The sequence below is a fragment of the Spodoptera frugiperda genome, chromosome 25 (genome assembly GCF_023101765.2).
Source record: "Spodoptera frugiperda isolate SF20-4 chromosome 25, AGI-APGP_CSIRO_Sfru_2.0, whole genome shotgun sequence".
NCBI lineage: Eukaryota > Metazoa > Arthropoda > Insecta > Lepidoptera > Noctuidae > Spodoptera > Spodoptera frugiperda.
Window position 1 is genome coordinate 14,900,112 of NC_064236.1, and position 24,529 is coordinate 14,924,640.

General features: G+C 36.3%; 1 protein-coding gene across 7 annotated transcripts in view; it reads left to right on the forward strand.

The window, feature by feature from the left end:
• LOC118267843 (otoferlin) overlaps positions 1 to 24,256 on the forward strand; it is a 64,853-nt gene extending 40,597 nt beyond the window's left edge. For 2 of the 7 annotated variants that reach the window (XM_035582090.2, XM_035582118.2), the window contains 31 exons: positions 565 to 715; positions 1,061 to 1,220; positions 2,779 to 2,965; positions 4,616 to 4,806; positions 6,974 to 7,115; positions 7,541 to 7,567; positions 7,648 to 7,820; positions 8,122 to 8,349; positions 9,140 to 9,307; positions 9,537 to 9,689; positions 11,390 to 11,572; positions 12,170 to 12,286; positions 12,677 to 12,808; positions 13,525 to 13,674; positions 14,721 to 14,863; positions 15,293 to 15,642; positions 16,149 to 16,408; positions 16,852 to 16,893; positions 17,253 to 17,467; positions 17,724 to 17,915; positions 18,166 to 18,336; positions 18,600 to 18,745; positions 19,314 to 19,477; positions 19,744 to 19,922; positions 21,542 to 21,662; positions 22,032 to 22,140; positions 22,421 to 22,593; positions 23,159 to 23,259; positions 23,369 to 23,531; positions 23,617 to 23,672; positions 24,023 to 24,256. In XM_035582090.2, the coding sequence (XP_035437983.2) occupies positions 565 to 715; positions 1,061 to 1,220; positions 2,779 to 2,965; positions 4,616 to 4,806; positions 6,974 to 7,115; positions 7,541 to 7,567; positions 7,648 to 7,820; positions 8,122 to 8,349; positions 9,140 to 9,307; positions 9,537 to 9,689; positions 11,390 to 11,572; positions 12,170 to 12,286; positions 12,677 to 12,808; positions 13,525 to 13,674; positions 14,721 to 14,863; positions 15,293 to 15,642; positions 16,149 to 16,408; positions 16,852 to 16,893; positions 17,253 to 17,467; positions 17,724 to 17,915; positions 18,166 to 18,336; positions 18,600 to 18,745; positions 19,314 to 19,477; positions 19,744 to 19,922; positions 21,542 to 21,662; positions 22,032 to 22,140; positions 22,421 to 22,593; positions 23,159 to 23,259; positions 23,369 to 23,531; positions 23,617 to 23,658 (4,733 nt within the window). In that variant the 3' untranslated portion in view covers positions 23,659 to 23,672; positions 24,023 to 24,256. Of the gene's footprint in view, positions 1 to 238; positions 269 to 564; positions 716 to 1,060; positions 1,221 to 2,778; positions 2,966 to 4,615; positions 4,807 to 6,973; positions 7,116 to 7,540; positions 7,568 to 7,647; positions 7,821 to 8,121; positions 8,350 to 9,139; positions 9,308 to 9,536; positions 9,690 to 11,389; positions 11,573 to 12,169; positions 12,287 to 12,676; positions 12,809 to 13,524; positions 13,675 to 14,720; positions 14,864 to 15,292; positions 15,643 to 16,148; positions 16,409 to 16,851; positions 16,894 to 17,252; positions 17,468 to 17,723; positions 17,916 to 18,165; positions 18,337 to 18,599; positions 18,746 to 19,313; positions 19,478 to 19,743; positions 19,923 to 21,541; positions 21,663 to 22,031; positions 22,141 to 22,420; positions 22,594 to 23,158; positions 23,260 to 23,368; positions 23,532 to 23,616; positions 23,673 to 24,022 lie in introns of those variants that run through there. The other 5 variants (XM_035582123.2, XM_035582138.2, XM_035582097.2 and 2 more) reach the window with 4 other exon arrangements.
• The last annotated feature ends 273 nt before the right edge of the window (positions 24,257 to 24,529 follow it).

A 24,529-nucleotide genomic window follows, 5' to 3' on the forward strand; every position in this document is an offset into this window, starting at 1 on the left:
TTAATATATCTCTCCGCCATTTTACATAGAAAACAGGGTTGTCGCTGCTCTTCTTTTTTATATTATTAAACTTTAATAGTAAATGCATCTGAAATCGCATAATAAAATTGCAGGGATTTTATCAATGTTCTTGTTATATTGTCAAGATTTTTTTAAGTAAATAGCTGAAAAAAGTTTGGTAGAATTCTATGATAAACTCTTTCAAAAAGAGAATATATTTTTATTACAATTTGACATTGTCAAATAAAATACGTGTTTCAAACGCGTGGTAATGTGTTACGATTTTATTATTAATAATTTCATTATTCTATCGCTTTTATTCATTGGTATATTGCGTCATTAGTACTGTTTCTCCGTAGCAGCTTTAACTACTGGTTTCGCACCCCTCAGTGCGCATAATTAATCCGCGGAAAAAGTGCTTCAAAGATTTTTATCCGCGTACCATAGATCAATGAAAGCTTGTCATCGTTGAATTACTATTTTATTTTTGCATAAAACAAATTTCAATATCAGATAATATTATATGAACGGAAAATATAAGCTTTGTTTAATTTTTTTGACCAGATCATCAAGTTTTCCATAAATGGGCACAACTGAGCTTGCCCCGGAACCCGTCTGCTGGAGCCGTGGGTTTCCTGAAGGTGGACATATCCATCGTTTTTCGAGGAGATATTCAAGTAATGCCTGTTGTTGTACACGAGGACAGAGTAGAAGAGTAAGTTGAGCAAGAACAGTTGTTATCGTCCCCATCACATCTGTCACACACAAGATGTCCGTTGCTGAACAAAGGCCTCCCCCAATAAATAACGATTCAGTAACTCCTTTCCGGTGAAAGTGGATGGCCGTTAAGCAGTCTTATTACCACTCCGAAGTATAATATTTATTACCTGTAACTTAAATTTTAAAGATTCTCAGCCTAGAATTGAATGAAATGTTCTTTTCTGGAGTTCATTGCACCCCGGTAACTCTTTGGAAAACTTGCTTTCACTTTAACCTTCAAGCAAATGAGAGTCTTTACATCATGTCACCTAGAATTTTGACTATCTATCTTATTTCCCAGCAACCTTTTATTACCGACTGGTGCCGAACAACAGCCGGCTAATTATATCATCACCGTATACGGAGCGTTTGGTCTGCCAAACGGGTCGCACGGTCAAGGAGATCGACGTTTTGGAAAATTACCGAGTACTTTCGTCAGAGTATCTTTTTGCGGCCTGTCGGTAAATTATATTTTTTTCTTTTTGTAAAGATTTACATTTCTTTTTCTATTGTTTAGTTTAGTTCTTAGCTAAAACTTAAGAGGTTGGTACCGATCTTATTAACCAATTTTCTTAGCTTTGTTTTGCGAAAGATAAATATTTTTGTCTTTAAACGGGTTTGGTTGTTCGTTGAACACTTTTTGAAACACGTATTCGAAACTTAAATAATAAAATTATTTTAAATAATAAACTTATTGTTAGGCAGGTGCAAATAGCACTTGCCTAAAAATAAGGCTCTGTAATATTTCAAAAGTAATAGAAAGGACAATGCCCAAAAATATATGGAGCAAAAACTTTGTAGTAAAGCATTTTATAAAATAAAATACTACTTAGATGATAGTTAGCCTTGGGACTGAGCTGCAATAATGTCCACACAGGTCTTGTTGACATGTTCGTAACTAATAGTTATGTTATGACAATATAATTCGACATTTGTTATATGTATTTTTTCTTTTTCTATTTTTAATTTTTTTTTTAAATTGTTAGTTTGAGCACCGTGTGAAACTTTGGCTAGGTATTTTACTTTTAGTTAATTATATTCTGACATTATTATTTATTATATTCTGCATTTGCGAGGCCTACCCAAATGTTCTATTGGTAGGGATTCTTCGTCGGATTATTCAGCAACAGTCGTTAGCTAAGCTGATGGTAAACTGAAACATGCGTGCTGCCATCTGAACGGGTGTTGTGGTTCTTTCCTCAAAATACCACTACAACATCATCTCGCACCGTTCTCTTACATCTTTAGGTATTTGATTTGTCTGGACTTTAAAAGGGACTATGACCTCTGATTTTGTTTCGGCATCTCTTCTCAGAGCAGTCCGATAGGAAATGCTGGCCTCATCTAGCTATTCAAGAGATTTATGTGTAAAAAAGTTACATTGTAACCTATTTGCAAAAATAAATATCATTTATCATTTATCATTGTCGCTTTGACTCGTGTTACTTTCTTCTTTTTTTGAATCAATTTCAGTGTCTGCTCGAATTTTCTATGTCCCCATCTTCATTTTCATCACCTGTAAAAAATATATGTGGCCGGTTACGGGACATGAAGTTACAATTATAATATTACAAAAAAAAAAACTATTTTCGGCTGGAATTGTCATATCAACTGATGTTGGTCCCCTGAAAACCATTTCAAGTCATATTTTTTTTCGTTTTTATCCAACCATAATCTGCAGGCTCATGGCCCAAATTTCTGCTACATAGCACGTTCGCAGAAAGTGTATCTTTGGTATAGCGGTAAACGCGAGCCGTCAATTACTTTTTTTCGGCAGTTGAAAACCATTGTTTCCTTTAGCTTCAACAACGTCAGTCATGCCCTACCGTGTATATACAAAATTGTGATATCCTGCAGGCAGCTGGCCATCTCGGTTATGGTTTAGGCCAAAGTTAATAGTGTATTAGTGACATCTGACTTATGGTATATTAAATGGTTTTTAATCGACTGGTTATTTTTCGGCATTTTCCTTTAGTAGAGACTTTAGAGACAGCCATGATAGGTTTTATCTCTTTCTAGGCAAAAACCGCAGTTCAAGCTCGTAACAATCACCCAGTCTATTGTGAGCAGATATCCATAGTGGAGATGTTCCCGACGATGAGTGAGATGATTCGGCTAGAGGTGTGTTCTGGAGATGGCTGCTTCAATAGGGTGCTGGGCAGCGCGCATCTGAAGCTTAGCCAGGTCTCGCATGACGGAGAGAATGGTAATCATATTGTAGTATTTTAGTTTATAGTGGTGATATACGAGTTACTGTTAAATAAAAATGAATTTTAATTAATTAAATAAATAAATAGTAAAAAATACGATTTTATAGGTGCACGTAAATGTCAAAAATAAATTAATTTAAGCGTGTTTTTTAAACTATTAATTTATTTTATACTTTTTTGTCTTTGCTTATGACATGTTTTAAACACGTATTTTAAGTAGATGAACGTTAATTACAAGACGAAAGGTCAAAGTTCATTACAAGATCTTTCCAACAAGTCCAAACACGGCTATGCTACGATATTTCATCATGGAATGCTAGTGCTTATCTTCCGGCTCCATCATCAGACCTTGAAACTTCAACATGGTCAAAGTCCATTCCAAGACCTTTCTAACAAGTCCAAACACGGCTATGCTACGATATTTCATCATGGAATGCTAGTGCTTATCTTCCGGCTCCATCATCAGACCTTGAAACTTCAACATGGTCAAAGTCCATTCCAAGACCTTTCTAACAAGTCCAAACACGGCTATGCTACGATATTTCATCATGGAATGCTAGTGCTTATCTTCCGGCTCCATCATCAGACCTTGAAACTTCAACATGGTCAAAGTCCATTCCAAGACCTTTCTAACAAGTCCAAACACGGCTATGCTACGATATTTCATCATGGAATGCTAGTGCTTATCTTCCGGCTCCATCATCAGACCTTGAAACTTCAACATGGTCAAAGTCCATTACAAGACCTTTCTAACAAGTCCAAACACGGCTATGCTACGATATTTCATCATGGAATGCTAGTGCTTATCTTCCGGCTCCATCATCAGACCTTGAAACTTCAACATGGTCAAAGTCCATTCCAAGACCTTTCTAACAAGTCCAAAGTCCAAACACGGCTATGCTACGATATTTCATCATGGAATGCTAGTGCTTATCTTCCGGCTCCATCATCAGACCTTGAAACCTCAACATGGTCAAATTCCATTACAAGACCTTTCTAACAAGTCCAAATACGGCTATGCTTTGATATTTCATCATGGAATGCTAGTGCCTATCTTCCAGCTCCATCATCAGACCTTGAAACCTCAACATGGTCAAAATCCATTACAAGACCTTTCTAACAAGTCCAAACACGACTATGATACGATCAACCATCATGAAGTTCCAGTTCTAATCTTCCAGTTCTATCATCAGATCAGTACATCAGCTCGACAGTACCATATTATTGTATTGTCATCAAAATCACATACAACTGACAATTTTCATAACGCTACGATCTTTAGAAGATGGTTAAATTAGTTTTCTTAGGTTTTATTACATAGTTACATACTAACACACACATGTCGACATAATAAAAGTATTATTAATATTAAAAATCGTTACCATTCATTTTAATTTCATCACGAATCTCCATTTTGGAACAAACACCTAACTTCACTATCAGACAGTTGAATTAAGAAGTTGCAAAAGTGTGTCTATGTATTTAGTTATTAATGTTGGCAACTTCTCTAAAATCTCATTTTTTTTTTAAATGAGAAGGGGATAAGACGAATAAATCCGTTTATTCCCCTGTTTGACACTACAATTTCGGCAACAAGGTTGACTGATTGAGAGTTGAGACTAGTTAACCGTTACAATTTTTTACAGGATTTCTACCTACTTTCGGACCCTCTCTTCTTCACATGTATGGAGCTACGACCTCTGGTACATTGGCAGCCTCAGGGGATGATGGACCCTACCACCGTGGAGCCATGCTTGTATCTTTAAGGACGTTCGTACCTTACTACCAGCAGGGACTTCGCAGCACTAGCGTCGAACCAGTGTCGCCTTTGCAACCGGTAAATAAAACCTTTTTTTTTGTAATACTTCACAGTTACGATTTAGATTTAGTTCAAAAAGGTAAAAAAAAAACAATTTATATACTTATAAGTAATTGCTATAAATTTTATATTATCTGTGGCAAGCTGGCCACTTATAAGAGTGGAAACCATTTATGATCTTCTTTTGTTTTTTATGAAAATTATTCAGTTTGCTTCTGAGTATTTGTTGATTTATATGATAAATTATTTCAACAATATAATATTAAAAATGCATAACAGTAATGAAATTAAGGCCTTGAATAATCCACATTTATATAAAAAACTAAGTTCCCAACCATCGCCAACAATTACAGGTCAGTACAGAATTACTTGAATTTACTACCAAAAACTGTAAATTTTTGTTAAGATTCTAATGTAAAATCTGTAATTTAGATGCAATGCACGATTCTGTTTGGTTTGTTGATAAAATTGTAGCGGCTAGCCCCTTCCCATCGTTTGCAACAATCAAGTATATCCTAAGGACGTTTATTTAAATATCTGAATTCGCGTTAGGGGTTCGACTTTTGTTTTATAAAAACCGAATGTGAAGCCTTATAAAGTTAAAAAGTTTGAAGTGGCAACCCCCCTCCCTCTCATCTCCCGCAACAATCAAGTACGCCCTGTGAAGTACATTGTAATTAATTTTCAATGATCCAAAGAATAAACCAAGCAAAATTTTGTTTTGTTGACGATTTAGTAATGTATATTTCTTTTAAAATCTCCTTTTTTTTCTTTTTTTAATTGAAATAATGTCTATCAAGTACACAATTTTATTACTTTTTCTGTCGTCATGTTTTACGTTGTTTCCGTCCGTGCGTCACTGCTGGGGTTCCAAGTTGCTGACTCCAGTGCTGGATACTTTTTGTGCCCAGCTCATATCAGTAAAATAAATATGACCAGGGGGGGGGGGGGGTACTCCGGTTCTCGAATTCGAAGTTTCGTTTAATCTTTGGCCGTAGGTTTTATTGATTTAATAATAGAATAACTTGAAATAACGTTTTATTTTTAATTTCATATTAAAACCTATTTATTTATCTTCATTTCATTTGTTCACAAAAGTTCGCAATTAATAGAATTGTAGTATGCAATCTGCGAAGTTTCGGACGAAACTTCATATTTCGTTGAATTAGAGTAGGCCCCCTGGTGGCAATCTTTTCGGCATTGACATGTTGTCATGTGACCATGTTGCCACCTTGTTTTTGTTATTTTATGTTTTGATATTTTTTATATTAGTTATATTGTTTAGTATTTGTTTTGTATTTATCATTTTAACGGCACTTATTTTTGTCGTTGTTTATGTTTGTTCTGTATTTATTATTTTTGTTTGTGTGCATTTTTTCATCGTGGGCGGTGTACAATAAATTACTTTTCTTTCTTCTTTTTAACGAAACTTGAGAATCTTATTTGCAGTGAGTCCATTGAAAAATGTACACCCGATTTTTATTTCCTTTATTTCTATAACTTATTTTATAACAAACTACTTATGTAATAAAAATAAAAACATTTATTTTAGTCGCATTAGTCCTCAGGTTCATTTATTAGTAAATTCTCTTCATATTTTTTTGCTTCTTCGCATCTGGTTCCATTAGATGTAATTTTTTTTTCTAATTAATTGCTCTAATTGTGCGCTTCACCTTTATTGTTCTAGTGGCGGTAATTTGGGTATGGCCAGTGCCTTGTCCGTAGTGACCATTATTGCGTGGCGTCGTAGTGCGCATGATCGAGATGCAGGCTAGGCCGCCTCGGCGTTACATCGTCAGTCAGCGGATAGCATGCTCTCCGACAGGGCAGCGCATGCTATCAGTTGACCTGTGGAAATAAACAACATTTACTTTAACTAACCAAACCCTTTTTATATTTCGACATTTATTTTTATTTCGTTACTATTAAGAGCGTATACGATTTGGTGGTTAAAAACAAAAATAAAGTTAATCGATTTTGTTAGTGATCGATGATCTTCTTCAATCGATATTTTATGTGAGGTATTTTTTTTATATTTTCTTTTAAGATATTTATGTATATTATATCATTTTTTTAGGTAGGTATTCGCCGGCCGGCCGCGAATATAAGGCCGGGAGAACACATTACAGTGGAATTACACAAAAAAATTAAAACGCAAACTAAGTTACTGCTCCTTGTTTCTCAGGAAAATTTATGGCTGATGGAAGATTTCTGCATGTTCTGTCCGATTCTGGAAGTTTCAATGCTGGATCGACGCGTTTCTGGAAAACTTTGTGGCATTGCTATTACTGTGGGTGAACTACCAACCGACGAGCAAGGAGATGAGGGTAAGTATCATATTTTTTTATATAAGGTTTGTTTCTTTGAGGTTTGCACGTGGTATCGGTTTAGAAATACCGCAATGTCGTTTTGTAGTACGTATCGTAGAAAGTAAAGGATTTGATTCATGGTAATTATTTTTTCTTTATTCGGTAATGGAACGATTTCCAGTTTTTGATTTATTTATTTATTTATTTAAAGTAAGTACGATTAATGAATGGTTCATTGCTCTTACTTAAAGTCGAGAAGGGTTGCACTGATTTGGTAAATCCAAAATGTTTTTAAAGTACATATTAAATATTAAATATAATTATGTATTCTATTTGAAGTACGAGAAAATTTGAAAATGTAGAAATTATAGATCTTCAATAATAAGTTATGAAATCAGCCGAATCGATTTCTTATTATTTATGCAAAATTCCTCTTGTTCCAGAATTTGTTGCTATGATGTCTGAGATAAGTAAGTATGAGAAGATGAATTATTTCGGTCACTTTAGATCAACTTAACCTTTTTCTTTTCAACTCCGCAATTATTTTTAGAACAAAGAAAACTTTACTACACCGGTTCTATGGATGTGTTGAAGACTCGTCCAGTACATGGGTACCTAGATTTTGAGAATACATTTCCCGTTCTTCAACTGGCCATGAGATTACCGGACTTCAGATTTAGGATGTACAGAAACAATATGGTTCACGGCATCGTTACTGATTTGGTAAGGTCTACCTACTTCTGCTGAATGAGGATCTGTTGCTTTAGAAATTGATTACCGTAAACATCACGCTTGTCAGACAATCTATACTAATATTATAAAGCTGAAGAGTTTGTTTGTTTGTTTGTTTGAATGCGCTAATCTCCGAACTACTGGTCCGATTTGAATAATTATTTTTGTGTTGGATAGTCCATTTATCGAGGAAAGCTATAAGCTATAAAACATCACGCTATGAATAATAGGAGCCGAGCAGAGCGGGTGAAACTGCGCGGAAGTAGCTAGTAATCTATAATCTTGTTTACAGGAACAAACACTAAACGAAGTAGAACGTCGTCTCAAAAACTCTGAGTTCGATTCGTTGAGAGAGCTGACTGAGGATTTAAGTAAGGCCGTAGACGATGCCGCTGGTAATATCCTCAAGTTTCTGGACATCATACAGTACTCCGGTCCTAGTAGTAGTTCTGATAACACCATGATGAAGTACAGCACTGAACTAGATAATAAACAACTGGCTTTGCAGAAGGAAGAAATTGTGAGTTTACGAAATATACCAAATTTTATTCAATACCAAATTTCCACATCATGCGGTTTGGCGATTTCAGACTTAGAATTAGAGATTTTATGCTTAGGTTTCCTTATGATGAGTTAATTCACTTTTTGTCAGTGTCGTCTAAATAATTTTAGATAGTATATACAATGTAATAGGGGTGAGACTTCTAACCCGTTAAGGCTAAGTATTACATCTAATTTTATCGACAAAAGTCGGGGGTCGAATCCCCTCCCCCGAAAAATTATGGCTATTTTAATATTTTTTTTTACTTTTTTTGATATCAATAGTTGTATGCGACGTAGAAACAAAAAAAAATAACCTTGGCTAACTAATTCATTACTTTTTTCATATGTTTGATAATGTTTTGGCGAGAAAAAAAATCATTTGTGAATTATTTTTACCGATAAAATCACTAGGGGTTCAACCCCCCATAATATTTTTTTTGTCGCTAAAATTAGATGTAGTACTCAGCCTTAACGGGTTAGAAGTCCCACCCCTATCACATTGTATAACTCGGAAAAAGTCACGTTGGTACTTGCCGTTGGTGGGTTTCTGTTAGCGATGCAGAGCGAGCGAGCGATTCAAACGCGCGTATGTATCGATACATACGCGCTGATGCCGCGCGTGTGTATCGATACAAACGACAACAAACTGCTCGGCAGGAGAAAAACGCACCGGTGACGCGCGTTTCCAAAACGTGTGTCGACGGCGCGCTTAAAAAACGTGGTGTGCCTAGGCCCTTAATTACAATGATATTTGTTTTAAAATGCAGGAAAAAATCTACCAACAAATAACTAAAAGGACACAGAGAGGTTCTTCACTGAGCTTCCTACAGAGCCTGTCTAGGACCGATTCTATCAACAGTACTAAGAGAGACGTCAAGTTTATGTTGGCCGACATCAGACAAATTGCTGAAAATCTGAAAAGTTTGATTTACAAGGTTGGTATTTTAAGGGTTGATATTTGTTATGGACATATTTTACATGTCAAAGTAATAAGTAGACTTTGTCCTCATTGGTTTTATACAAATCTATAGTAGTTGGGCTAGTCGTTAATATAAATATAGTTGGGTATCTTAACGATATTATTTAAGGCTAACAAAAGGAATTGACCAAAACTCTAAAGTATTCTGAAAATGTTTTTTCATGGCAAAATATTTTTTATTTCAGACATCAGAAGGGTGGCCTGATATAGTGGTGTGGCTTCTTAACGGCGGTTCAAGAGTAGCTTTCTACAAAATGTCTATAGCTGACATAGTATACTCTGTGATCCCTGAGCAGAACGGGCAGCATTGTGGACGGATACAAAACATTTATCTGAGGGTTTGTTTTCATTTACTTAAATATATCGTCATCGTAAACTCGTGAAAGTCTACTGCTGGACTATGAATATCATGTACAAAAGTGACCATAACCTGCACGCTTTTCGAGTTGGATCGTCATTTCTCCGAAAATTTCTTTGAAATGGTGAGGGCTAGATGGATTTTTCGTCCAATAAAATGTTGTATTGTAAAAACATAATTTCAATCATCTTACAGACAATAAATTACAACAATACACCTACTAAGTATAGAAAATGTAACTAAAAACATTACTGATTATCATTTCATTATTACAAATGGATCTAAATACACTTGGTTTTTGCATACAATTGTGTTAAATAACGTTTACTGCATCTCAAATGCCAGACTTGATTTAAAAGGGAATCGAGTACTAAGCCGTTTTTAATATAGTGTAGATCCAGTCTACCAAATAAAGGGAAACAGGAGTAGGGCAGTCTTCAACCAGACCAAACAGACGTCTCCCCCTGCCAGTCTGCGTCAGTAGGAACCAAGTCTGTTGAGCGTTACACGTGTCTACAATTAAAGATCAAAATCAACATATTTAATACTCTATTTCAATCACATTAAGGTTAAAAGTGCTATATTAAAGTGGTTGGTAAAAAAATAATATTATTTTATTAGTTTATTCGGATAATAATAAAGTTCAAAGTGATTTATTACTTTTAGTTCTTGCAAAATTAATAAATGAAATTAGCATCTAAATCTGGGTGATAGCTTTCAAATTTCTTTTAATTATAAGTATATTTAATTTTATCATACTTTTTGGAAAGTCGTGTTTGGTTGACATACTGTATATTCAATTATTTTTAGTTTATTTAAATAGGTAAGTGGAAAAACACTTTATTGTAAAATAGTTGTGCACACTGTGAAATAAGCTAATTTTTCATATAAGATTATCCCTTTATCTAAGCTCTAATAATTTTTATCCATCGTTAAAGCCGGAAATCGAGACAGTGCTCACAAGTTCGATGTCTGGTTACAAAATTACAAGGAAAAATATGTTTTAAATAGAGTGAATAACGTGGATACTTGCTTAACAATCAATATTGCGACCACTTCTCCAACGCAGTAGACAGATGTGCGAACAAAAAGCCTAAAGTTTTCAAGGCTAAAAATGTTCCCCTTTGTATAAACTAAACAGATGCAAGTTATCAACCCCACTGCAATTACATACATGCTTTTGACATTCCAAAATTGCAATCACCAGTTATATGATATTTTCCACTTTATTCTGTAAAATATATGGTTTCAAATAGCCTGTGCAGTTAATTATAAAAGAAGCGAATTATTACTTTTTTTTAAACGATATTGTTCACCTTTAATGACGCTTACTGTTACTAAGTAAGTATTTTTAATAGGTAGTATATTTCGTTTGAAGTAGGTGTGAATCAGACATATTTTATGCGAAAATTATTATTCATTAAGCAGGAATAGGAAAATAACATCTAACTTGGACTGTACTGTTAACTAAACTACCAGCACCAGCTCAGTCTTAATTTTTACATACATAACCTCAGGCCTGTCTCCCATGGAGATAGGCAGAGACAGTGGAACGCCAATTTTCTTAATCTGTAATTAAACCATAACCTCAAAACATTTACGTATTTGACAAATACAATAATTTATTAAAATCTGTAGATCTAAAAAAAATATTAAAATCATTTGTATGAAATATTCCAGCCATTAAAATGTCCAAAGCACATGAACACGATGGCTACAGGATGCTGCTGCATCGCTGGGAAGGTGGAACTCATCCTATGGATGGGCTTGTACAGACAAATACATGCGTTTGAGGGTTGCCTACCTAAAGGCTACAAGCTAAAAGTCAAAGACTTTGATATGTGCCTCAAAACTTCTACTATGGTAAGTGTGTGAACGTTAATGTGAACTAAAAATTGTTTTGTTTTATTGCTTTGCTATAGATAGTTTGTACTTCACAAATGTACAAAAGCTAAGTTGGCTTACAAACACGATTCTCTCTCTCTCTCTCTCTCTCTCTCTCTCTCTCTCTCTCTCTATCTATCTATCTCTCTCTCTATCTCTATCTCTCTCTCTCTCTATCTCTCTCTATATCTCTCTCTATCTCTCTCTATCTCTCTCTATCTCTCTCTCTCTCTCTCACCACATAAAAGTCACTCCTTTTATCCCCGGTAGGCAGAGGTGCACACTACACGTTCTACAATGTACCTACCTACACCCACTTGCCACTGCCTTGCGGAGTCCGAGCTAATGGTGCGAAATTTTTCGGAAAGCCGAAAAAAACAGCAATACTTTGCCTGTCCCGGGAATCAAAATTGAGACTTCTTGTCCGGCAGTCACACTTGCGACCATTCGATCTACGAAGCAGTTCTCTCCTTAACTACTGTAAAAAATGACATATATTGGAAATATGGAAATGAAAACAATGGATCAAAATATTATTATATCAGATTAAAAGATAAGGTCCTTTTCATATTTCAGATGCTAGAATGCCGTGTTTTCGTCTATAGAGCAAAATTAAATACAAGTGTAGATATAAATAACCATGCACACCCATTTGTTAGGATAAATACTTTAAATTCCGTTAAAGAATCTAAGGTGAGCCTTTAATTTTTTACCTCAATTTTATATTATTAAGTTCTTCTATAATGATCTCCGTTTAATAATACATATTCTAAACTATTGGAAATGTGTGAAAGCCTATCAAAGTCTAATTCACATGATATATCACCAGCCTACAACTACTCCAGCAGTGGGCCCCCACTGCTGGAGTAAAGTCGGTGGTCGCACAAGGTGAAGGTTTGAGCATTAACCCATAGTATGCCGGGAGCGCAGATCTACGCGAGACACAATGAATTTTCTATTGTGTCTCATATACAATAAGGCATACAAGATGTTAATCACCAAGCTTCCTTAATGCGGGTTGGCTTGTATTAAAATAAAACTTACGACTGACATATATTAATAAGAATAATCATATTATTTCAGGTCCAGCAGCAGACACTGACGCCAATTTGGAACCAAGTGTTGAAGATTCACAAGCTCGTGTCCGCAACACATGACAGAATACAGAACAGTCCGCCATTGGTGATGGTCGAGGTACTTGACAGCGATCAGTTGGTGAGTTCACCGCAGTTACTGTTCATTTTGTTGTAAAAAAATATCTGTTATGGGTAATTCTGTTAACTTAATAAGTTTTAAGTATAATTTCCGTGATGCTTGGCGACTGGGCTTCTCCCAGTTGTGCAGTCTCTTTTGAGCCTTTAGACTGAAGTCATTCTGTTTTCTGCATTACATTCACTGACAGTCATTCATTTCCCTGGGACGCGCCGGACTTCAGTGTTCTGGTGTTTTCATGTTTGTATCTACTGTAGATCCTGGCTTACAAGAGTTGCAGCTGTATGGGAGGATGTGGCGGATTGTTCCTTAAAAAATAATAATAATAAAACTTACCATAATTCCACATACAGTTTCTATTGATCTTCACAGGAACCGTCTGTCTGCCTTAGGTCTTGAAAGTTGTTGGTAAGATGGGTAGGCTTATTCGGTTTTCTTGGCTTTTAATGCTTCCTTATTCGTGAACAGTTATAAACTTCTTTTTCGTTTTCAACAAGAAATCTAATCAAAGCTTCCTTCTGTGATTATTAAGCCTTTAACTGCCATCAGAAAACTGTTGAAGGCAAATCCTCAACTAAAGTAGGCCACCGGTGATCGACGTGGCAGTTAACGTGTTAACATATAAGCTACCAAAGATTAGTAATCATTCCAAAGTCAAGAGAAAATAATACAGACAGAAACTGATTGTAAGTTTTAATTGGCACCGATATCAATTTCAGGGTAAAAGTGAATTAATTGGGCGGTTACAAGTTCAGCCAGTGGTAGACGAAAGGCAAGACTACCTGTATGCTCCCAAATTGCAATGGTATGATCTCTTCAAGGGTGCGGAGTACAGCGGTCAAATCTTGATGTCGGTGCAACTCTGTCAGGTACAAAAACTTTAGCGATTGGCATGTTACTTCACTTTCAGCAATTGTATATAAGAAATTGGTTACTCACTAAACGCTTGTTATACCTAGTGCGCTGTAGCATGGTGCGGGTGACAGTTGCCTATATGACGTTGACGTCTTTCTTTAGGGATGGACATTAGAAAAAAAATTTTTTATCGCTATCGATACTCGCAGCATACATTTAATTCTCTTAAATTTTTTTATTAAACGTGTGTTTTATTTAGTTGTGCAGTGTAACTACGTGTGTATACTTGTCAAAATAAATATTTTATGACCGAGCCCTGAGGTGTTTCAGAGTTTCAGTTTTACAGAACCGTGAAGAAAATTGTTTGTATATGTTACTAAAGCAACCACGATCTTTCAGATAAAGTACCACCACGCATTATCAAAGGCGCCGGAAATGTCTACTACATATTTGTGCTCAGATAAAGTCACTGTGGTTCGGGCAGAGAGAGCCGCGTCTACAGTAGATTTACCCACATAATTAAAGGTTTTTTAAGAGTGATAATTTAATGACGAACGATATTCGTTTTTTATTCCAAAAAAACATCGACTACCTATCCATCGTAGCAGTATATCCCATCACTAAACACGTCTTTTGCTTTACCTTATACGCATAACACTTTATTTTTCATTCCATTAGATTTTATTTGAAGACTAGAACATTCCGGTTGGATTTAATTTAATTAACTACACTTCCGAATGATTTAACATAATACGAATGTGATACAGTTAAAATACTAAGGCATAATTTTTAAATCGCAGCAACTTTCAAGAGTGATACGAAACGTTACTGAATCTGTCAGCCGGACCATGTTACAGCGCACAAGGTATAAATGGTTATTGATTAATTATTTCTGATCTATAGAAACTGAAGTTTTTAATGGTATTAACATTTCCATATCAACCCAAAAATTGTTTACAAAAATGGAAACACCCAAGAATACAGAAGTAGAATTTATTACAGAACAGTAATCATATCTCTAAACATTTAACCTTATAGCTTAAAATATTATCTTTTAAAGATCCCAGAAACATTAATGAAAAATACAGTGTACAGTCCTGTTGAAGAAACATACGTTGCTACTGGAGTCAAGATGCCAGAAACAGAGAGTGAAGAACCAGAACCTTTACCCCCTAATCTGATACCTAAGGCTACCACATACAAGTGATTGTACAGTTATAATATTTTTTTTTAATCAGAGAAGTCATTTAGGTGGCAGAGCAGCATCATTTGTCTTTATTCTTCCCGCGGGTTCGGAGAATAGACCAGCTCTCTCTGATCAACCTGAACGTTTATAATAAGCCCCAATAAGTGAGGCTTGTAACAAGGCCCTCTAATGTAGAGGAGATCCATTTTCCAGCAGTTAATTATTGTCGTGGGCATGGAACGTAGTTGTCTTATTCTAATCTGGCCTGGCACGGGCCCCGGCCCTTTATTCTTGTTTTACCGACATTCTTAAAGGGAACTGTAGCAAAAGTAGTTTTCCTTCATATAAGAACATTTCATAAGTCTTAGTAGATGTAGTTGAAAGATTTTGGTAACGATGCATGGTGCAACTTATAAAAATGAACACATGTTTTTCTTACATTTCAGAGTAGACATCTATTGGTGGGGGTTACGTGACGTCACTACTACAAGGAAACCATGTGTAGTTCTTGAAATAGATGAACTAACGATTAAGTCTGATGTTGTATGTGATAAGAAATCTAATTGCAATTTTCCCAATGGACGATCCTCACAGACTTTTCAAGCGCCTTTAAACGAAGTGTACTGCCCACCACTGAGTATTAGATTGTATGACAGCAGTACTTTTGGAAGAACATTATTCTTAGGAACAAATATAGTGAAAAATCCGAATAAATACATTGTAACCTGGCTGCCACAAGGTGAAAGAGATGCGTCGTTAAAAAGCGTGTCTATAACAGCTTCTAGCTTTTTTCAAGGTATGGCCATTAAAGTAAAACTTTAATTTATTACTGTCGTTAGCTACAAGGCTTATGGGCCTTCTGGTGGTAAGCATAACCTAGCATAATCATACGCATAACCTTAGCACACCTATAGGCAACATTGTCTTTGAGACAGGATTTCCCAAACTATAGACTGCGACCCATTGGTCCCAGGCCCAGACAAGGCCCACTACAAATTCGATTGCCACCCGCAATCGAATTTGTAGCGGGCCTTGTCTGTAGACTGGCACACTTACCTTTGGAAACGTTTAAAATTTTAAAAGTAGGTCTTGAGTTTGGTTGCTTGATTTAGATTGGATGTAGTAGACAACATTGGGAACTAGTGCCCTAGGGCATTACTAGTGCGTTGTTTTTAACATACAGAAAACTGTTTAATTGCGCCATTGTTTTCGAGAAAGAATTGTTTCTTGCCAAAGGTTGTAATTTATATATGTCATTTAAGTAGATATTCGTGCTAAACTTAGTTATTTTAACATTTTCAGTAAGTCAAATTCTTTACGTCAAGAAAAGTTCTGCGCCATCGTCTGTGGACTTGGGCAGCAAGTTATCATTGCAAAGTATTCGTGAAACAAAGAGATCTCGGTGGAAACGAGTGTTTCGTAGCAAGGAAGTTGATGAAGAAGAATACGTTCTCTTGCCAATGTTCTCGAAAGAAAATAACCAGTCGAAATTACTGAAGAATATTTCTTCTGAAAATCCAGAGCATAAAGATTGGTGGATGAGATATTACGCTACTATAGAGGTATGCTTTAGTTATGTGATTGTAGTGACAATCTGTTATTTCAACTCACAATGTCTTTATGTTAGGTAAACTTTAAATCGATGTTATAAATTCTAGTAAACTTGCACTTTATGTGGAGTGTAGACAATTATGTTGGGTGACATCATTATGATGATCGTTATGATGTTATAACTGTTATTTTTTGTTTTTTTTTTTATTGGCTCCTAGAGTTATGCTAAGTACCGGTTTCGAATATTATTTACGGATTTTAATAAGAATTCTGATATATTAAACGCACTTTTCTTTTTGGAAGAGAAGAGAACAGTAGGCTTCGTTTCCTGAAACGTGCATTTTTCTTAAATTTTTACATCGATTATTCCGTATCAATAATATTTACCTACTTAAATATGCACTTTTTCATTGCTTCATGTCATGATAATAGATGTAGTCTTATTGCATTCCAGGATAATATGGATGACCACACATTACCAACAGATAAAATTGTTGTAAGTAATTTGACTCTATTTCACATAAATTATCACAGCATCTATAAACGATCGACCCATCAAATGTAAAAAAAAAACAGTAGAGCCACGCTTTGGCACGAGAGGGCCGGCTCGACCGAAGTGATACTAATGAAACAGCTTCCAGAACAACAGCCCCAGTAAACTAGCGTGAAACAACGCTTGCGCAGTGTTTTCCCGTGTGAGTGAGTGAGAGATCTCCTCAATCCATAAATCGCTAATTTGTAAAAGGTTAGCACCGCACTTGTAACTCCTATAGTGATTCGGGTGTCATGGGCGACGCTGCGCTGATTGCTTACCATAACGTGATCCGTCTGTTCATAAAAAATACTATATTTCAGATATATGGAGGAGAGTTAGAGGCTCAGCCGGAGTTTGGCAAGTTTAAGGATTGGTGTACGACCCTAAAACTTTACAACGGCAAAAAGACGGGTATACCTGAAAAGGATGATCAGTTGTACTGCGGATTCTTGAAAGCTGGTATAGCAATATATAGATGGCCCCCACCCGCCGATACAGTTGCAGTCAGTTACAATGGAGTTGATTTAAGCAACGGGTAAGAAAAAAGAGATTTCTGTAATGGTAATGTTTTTAAAAAGGCTCGTTAGGCTATTCGGTATAGAATCAAACACTAAAGTATGCAAGTGAATTCTAGGAAGAAGAAAATGCATAAATTTGAAGAAATATGTCCTATGAACGTTTATATGCAATGTCACTGCCTTCTTCGAGTCATTAAGAAATCATTGTGGTAATAAAGATGCACTAGCTACTAAGACTAAACAAAAACACGCTTATGTTTTTCTATATTTCAGTTATTTTACGGACTATCCAAATAACGAGCCTTCGAAGTTTTTAGTACGAGTATACGTCGTCAAAGGAGTGAACTTGGTAGCAAAAGCGTTTTCTGGCAAACTTGATCCTTACGTGGCCATCAGTTGTGGCAGCAAGCATTTAGGCGATAGAAAAAACCATGTAAAGAACACTTTAAACCCTATATTTGGAAAGTAAGTGACTCTTTCTCCATAGATTTTCTGGCAAAGCATAATTTTGCAACATTGGTGGTGTAGAACCTACACCTACGTAGGTGTAGTATCATGATAAATAAATATATATTATCGGTGAACTGCACTACCTCCACTATCACGTAGTCTGTACTTGTCCTGACCATTTTATAATTATGACAACAAGTTACAATAATAAAATTATGTCCTTTATTATAGCATGCAATTTATGTGAGACAATAATGTATTCCAGGATGTATGAATTTCGATGCACCCTACCAGACGATTACCTGCTGACTGTATCCTTATATGACTACGATGCTGTACCACCAGATGAGCTGATAGGTTCCACCACCATTGATTTAGAAGACAGGATATACTCTAAACATCGAGCTAGAGTTGGCTTACCTCCGGAATATAATGCGTAAGTTCATACTCGTGTTAATTGTCCTTGTGTTGAACTTAGTTTGTCTCAGTGACAAAGTCTTTCATTTTCTTTGATATTGTTAAAAACGGCATCACTGAGTCCTTTTAGTTTTATTTTCCGGTTAGCACAGACAGTCCGTTCAACGGGTGCATGGAATAAGTTCCTGTTTTCTCTTTTTTATTATTGTTGTTGTGTGTCCCGCTAACATAGGTACATTTATAAACTGCATTAATTTCAGTCTTTACTGTTATATTTTCCAGGATTGGTCCAAATAAGTGGCGAGACTGTCAAAAGCCTTCTGTGATACTAGAAGATCTTTGTGCAAAGAACCACTTGGATCCCCCGATCTTTCCTGACAACGCTACAGTAGTCGTCAACGGTGTAGAGTACAGGGACAATGACAACGGTAAGGATAATGATAGAGCAGGAACCGTTTATTCTATTCTGGACCTCAATTACTATTAGTGGCAATTAGAGAGAAGTTCTGGCCGAGGCAGAAACTGCCTCCGATCGGCCAGAACTTCTGTGCCATGTTACATTGCCGCGACGTTCTAGTGGACGTGTGCGCATCACTCGCAGCAACCGCACTCGCCTGTATGAACGCATCATCGCGGGGGTTAGCGGGGCAAAGGGCGCATGCACGAGTGCAGCGGTGGCGCCACCGCCTCGAGCCGGGACAGAGTCGACCAAGCAACGATCGCGTGCGCACGTCTTCTTATGTACGCGCGTCACCTTTTAATAATGTTAAGTTTAATTAAGTCTCAATTTTAATTAACAACGTAAAGTGCTGTGTCAGTTATTCCAAAACCCAACAATGATTATACATATACATTCATATAATTAATTATGAACTACATTTGATTTATTTTTATAACACAAAAATATGTGTTTTAATGATTTTGTTGAGTTGCTATTTTGCAAATAACCATAACTGATTATATCTCAGTACTATAGAAACCTGTGTACTCTTTCAGGGAGAACCTATCGAACAGCATCAGATCGCAGGGAAAACATTTGTCTAAGCTTACTGCACAGTTGGCATACGTTGCCGATATGTGGATACCGATTAGTGCCCGAACACGTGGAGTCTCGATCTTTGATTAACTCCGCCAAAAATGGATTAGAACAGGTAACCAAGGTACTTCGGAACTTTGAGCTGGAAACAGTATCCTCAAATAATTTTATGACCCGATTGCTGACCCAGTCGGGTGCGAAGCATGGAGATTGTAGACATCCTATAGAGTGAAACGTCTTTATTCAGCAGTAGACATATTCACGAATGTGTAAATGTACTTCCTGTAAATTATTTGGCAATGGAAACTTGATGAACGAAACATTGAGTAGCAATTAGTCATTGTTTGGTATTCACCCGTATTTTATCTCATCATACTTTCTACTTTTCAGGGTAAGCTGCAGATGTGGGTCGATATTTTTCCCCTAGACGCGGATACGTACATACCACCAGGTGTGGACATCACTCCTCGTAAACTAGAAGAGTATGAACTCCGCGTCATTATATGGGACGTGCAGGGACTGAGGTTGGATGATCACGGGAAGAAAGTATCCGATATCTACGTTAGAGCGTTAGTATACTGTGATAACTTTAGATGTTATCTTCTATCAACACTATATTGCCTCAGAGCTTGATCACCACTGTAGGCCACGTTCAGTAGCGTCAACGTAACTTGGTGCGTCTGAAGTTAGGTTTTGCGAACTTTCGCGCAGGTACAGTACTATGAACGGATCGTGACAGGTCTGAAGTTAGGCTTTGCGAACTTTCGCGCAGGTACATTCGTGAAGAAAAGTATTATTGCAATATTATTTTTTATAAACCTAATGTACTAATAAAAATTCCCTAACATTAAATCGTCGACCCCTTGGGTACCATGTGAGGTACTTGGCATAGGTTCATCATCGCTCTCACTTTCAGACTCACTTTCCGAATGCCGTCAACAATTTTGACGCCTTAGTCAAAATTGTCTACATCTGTTACAGGTTTTGCTCTAGACCTCTTCTCACCAGGCGTGCGGAATACCGAAAGTAAGCCCGCCACATGGCCTTTATTTGCGATCCGGTGTACTGTGCGTTAGAATACTCCAGTTGCGTTAGCAACTCTTAAATAAACTTTCTTAAGGTCTTTCACACCTTCATCTTTTCTTTTTTCGTAAACTGCGTTAAATCATAAATGATTTTTCTCGCTCGGCGATTTAAAACTCTATTGTGTTTTGGTATATTAAATAATATACCTAAGTGCCAAATAACACTTGCGCAAAATAATTGAAACTTAAACACAAACACTAAATAAAAACTAACAAAATACTAAAAAACTTTACAATGAAAATTAACAACAGTAATAACAAAATATACGGAAAGTTTTGTAACCGACTCGACTGCACTCAGGACAGAGATAGTGACACTAACACAACGCCGATGCTAACGTATGACAGAGACATAATACCGGATACCGAGTACATATTGCCGAAAATGCACGAAGATTCACGAAGTAACCGAAAAGGGATGTCCAAGTGGCGTGCGTGAGGGCGTTGTTTAATCGATTTTCTTAAAATTGATTACTACGAGACAAATTACTTGTCACACAAAAATATATTTATTTTCAATGTTATATTGATGTTTTAAATTTTCTTAAACAGTCGTTACTTAAATAGTTACTTACTTAAATAGTCGTTAATGATAATTGATATTCGAGTAAATCATAACTTTCAATTGAGAAAATACTTTCTTTTAGTTTTATTTTAATGTCGAAATATCGTGTATTAATGACAAAATTAACTATATTTGTAAATCTTATTTCGTTTAATATATTATATAAAAAAAATAAAAATAAACTCTAAATAAAAATCGATTGCGATATTTGATCGATAAAGGATCTATTGTATATTGTATTTAGACATGGTCAATCTCTAGCCTAGATCGCCGCCCCCTGCACGTCGCCTCATGCCACCATTTGGTTCTAAAAAAGATTTACTGCGCAGCCTTCTGCACGAAGTTCAGACGCGCCAAGTTACGTTGACGGTACCGTAGTTCCCCGCCCATTTGCTTTTGTTTTGAATTCCGCTACGCCCTTGTCAATATTTTTGTGCGTTTAAAAACTTTCATGCCGATTCTACTGTTGCAGTCACTCAATATTTTTATTGAGTAGAATTATGAAATTACTGATTTTCTATGTGTTTGTTGTTTTTAGTTGGATTGACACCATAGAACAGGCTCAGTACACTGACGTTCACTATAGCAGTTCATCAGGAGAAGGAAGTTTCAACTGGCGTATGATATTTCATTTCCAGTTTCATCACGCGGAGAAAAAGGTACCCAAATATTGACTTGATTGGGATGTACGGCTTGGTTACGTCAATGTTTGATTAGGTAACCGAACTAGTTTCAAGCCGGGCTAAGAACTCGTAATCATAAGCAGTATGCTCTATTTCGGTGATATGGTGCACTCTAAACCGGTCACGTCAATGAATTATGTAAGCCGTATAACCTAATTACCAGAAAGAAGTTATAATAGAGAACTAATGTTTAGTTTAAATTAATGAATGATGTAAAAAGTATTTTCTATCACTTTTGACTGTAAGCCCATTTACAAAAAAAGCCCGTTATACTGATCATGGTTTTGGTCAAGTTTGAAGAATTTGTCTGACTCTGCATTGTTATTGGTATGTTGTGTATTGCAGTTGGTAAGAAAAGAGAAGGGCCCGTTCACAGAAGTAGAAGAGCACATGACACCAATATTTGTGGTACAAGTTTTAGATAGCGATGCTTTATCACAAGACGATTTCTTGGGTATGTTTCATAACACACACACACACACACACACTAACATTTTTTTTATGGAATAGGTTATAAGAAAGACTTCTTTATACCTACTCGATATGGTGTAAAAGTACGCAACGTATGGTTTATAAATAAAGGTACATTTGCCAGCCACATGAAAGCCCATGATAGATGTCAGTAGTCACATTCGCATTAGCCGGAACCGGCATGGAAGGATTATCAATACGTCTGGTTTGAAAACGTATGCTCCAATAGGCTAATAATAATGGAAATGTTTTAAATATTTCAGCATCAGTATCCTTCAATTTGAACTCAATGACAAAAGGAATGAAGCAACCTAACAAATGCGTGTTGGAGGAATGGGACAAAAATAAAAAGATTAATTTGTTTACGACCACAACAATCAGAGGATGGTGGCCTCTGGTATACACCAATCGGAACACTGGCATGACTATAGCCGCTGTAAGTCTGGCATAGATATGCTTAAGTAACTTGTGCCCGAATTTCGTACACTAAAATAGATTGAAATTCATATCACATCAACAGCACATGGCAAGTATCACTAGTTGCTAGGCTAAGGGCCCTCACCACAGATGGGGGCCCAGTCAGGCTAATGCCTGATACGGAGCTGCAGACTACCTAGCGGGTTTACCGGGGTTCCGGCTCGAAAAGCAGGAATAGGAACGGGGTGGTTTTTAGTCAGTAAGAGTCTGATATTCACTCTCGCCTCGCCCAGGGCGGGAGAAGTGATTGAATGATTTTCCCCCTTAAAAAAAGGCTAAGAGCCCTCATCTTCATATGAGGGATTTGATGTAATCTCGACGCGTGGCATGTAGGAATTGGAGACAGCGGTTAAAAAGTCGATCTATGCTAAGTTGTGTAGTTCCTTATTCGGCTTTTTTGACACCCACGGAAAAGACACACAGTATTGAAATTATTTCGCCCTTGTAGTTTGCCTGCTTGTAACTAAAACAAAATGACCATAGTTATGTTTGTTTTGTATAACAGACTGCTTTTTCATATACAGGGATCGATAGACTTAGAGATGACTTTGTTGCCGAGGGATAGAGCAGTATTGATGCCAGTGGGTCTAGGAAGGGAGCCACCAGCACCATTGCCAGAGCCCACGTATGTATATTAAATTTATACTTCTACATTTTCATATTCTATAAATATTTATCGATTAAATAAAAATATTATGCATACTGTCATACCAAAAATTAACTGTTTTTTTCAGACGATCGGAATCATCAGGTCGTCCACTGGATTTCGTAAAAAGTTTGAAGTTCGGTAATTGGAAAAAAGAGCACAAAGTGGCCGCGGGTACTGCGGCTGCTATCACCGTCGTCGCTCTTTTAGGCTACCTACAAGTACCAATGCTGTTGTTTGACTTCATGACAGTAAGTTTTATATCATTAGTCAATGGTCTTCCTATTGTACACACTAAACCTATAAATATCGTAAAGTAACTCCTATAAACCGCAGTTGGCGGAGAAGTTGGAGGAGGAGGAGTTGCTTTCTGGGTGACTATAGCCTTAAAGGTGAATAATACACTGCACACATCACAACTGGGAGAAGCCAAGAAGTCCTGTTATGTAGTTTCATTTGTTGACAACAGAGTAGAATAATTTGTCACCAACTCTCTTCGGTATAGAGCCAGCAGTAAACCGTCACGAAGTACTTGAGGAGGCCTATGTTAAACCTTTTGACAAGAATATAAATGATGCTGATGACGACAGTTTTGAGGAGTGAATGTGATGATGAGTATCGTTAAAAATGGCTGATAGACTATTGAGTATTGTCGGGTGAAAGGCCATAATAATATACATACGTGTAGGATCTATCTCATTACAGAATAATGTGTGTACAATGTGTATTCTCATTTTTCTAGTAAGTTGCTTCGAGTCGTCGTGGTATCTTCTTATACGTGTGCAGGAAACCTACACAAGCATATATTGTTCACAATATTTAGTATGACAATGTTTTGTAAGCAATATACATAAGTTTCAAGATATAAATAGGTACAATTTTACAATAATATTTAGAAGTCCGTTTAATTGTAAAACGAAAATGTTTTAAACATATTTTTGTAACTTGTTTTACTAAAATAAATACTTAGTCGCCACTTAGTTGTTTATTTAATCGTCACATTATACACATAACTTTCATTTTTATAATTATGAAAGATGTTTCAACGAATATTTTACAATCAACTAATATTTACAATATTAATATTTAGAACTTTTTGTTATATTATTACAAAGATTGTCTTAGCACTCTCGTCGTTTGCCTCTATCCCCAGAGAGAAGAGAAATTAAATGAAATTGTAGTATTTGTAATATTGCTATAGAACTATTTGACCCACACATTTCCACTGATACTTAGCTATGTAGCTGTG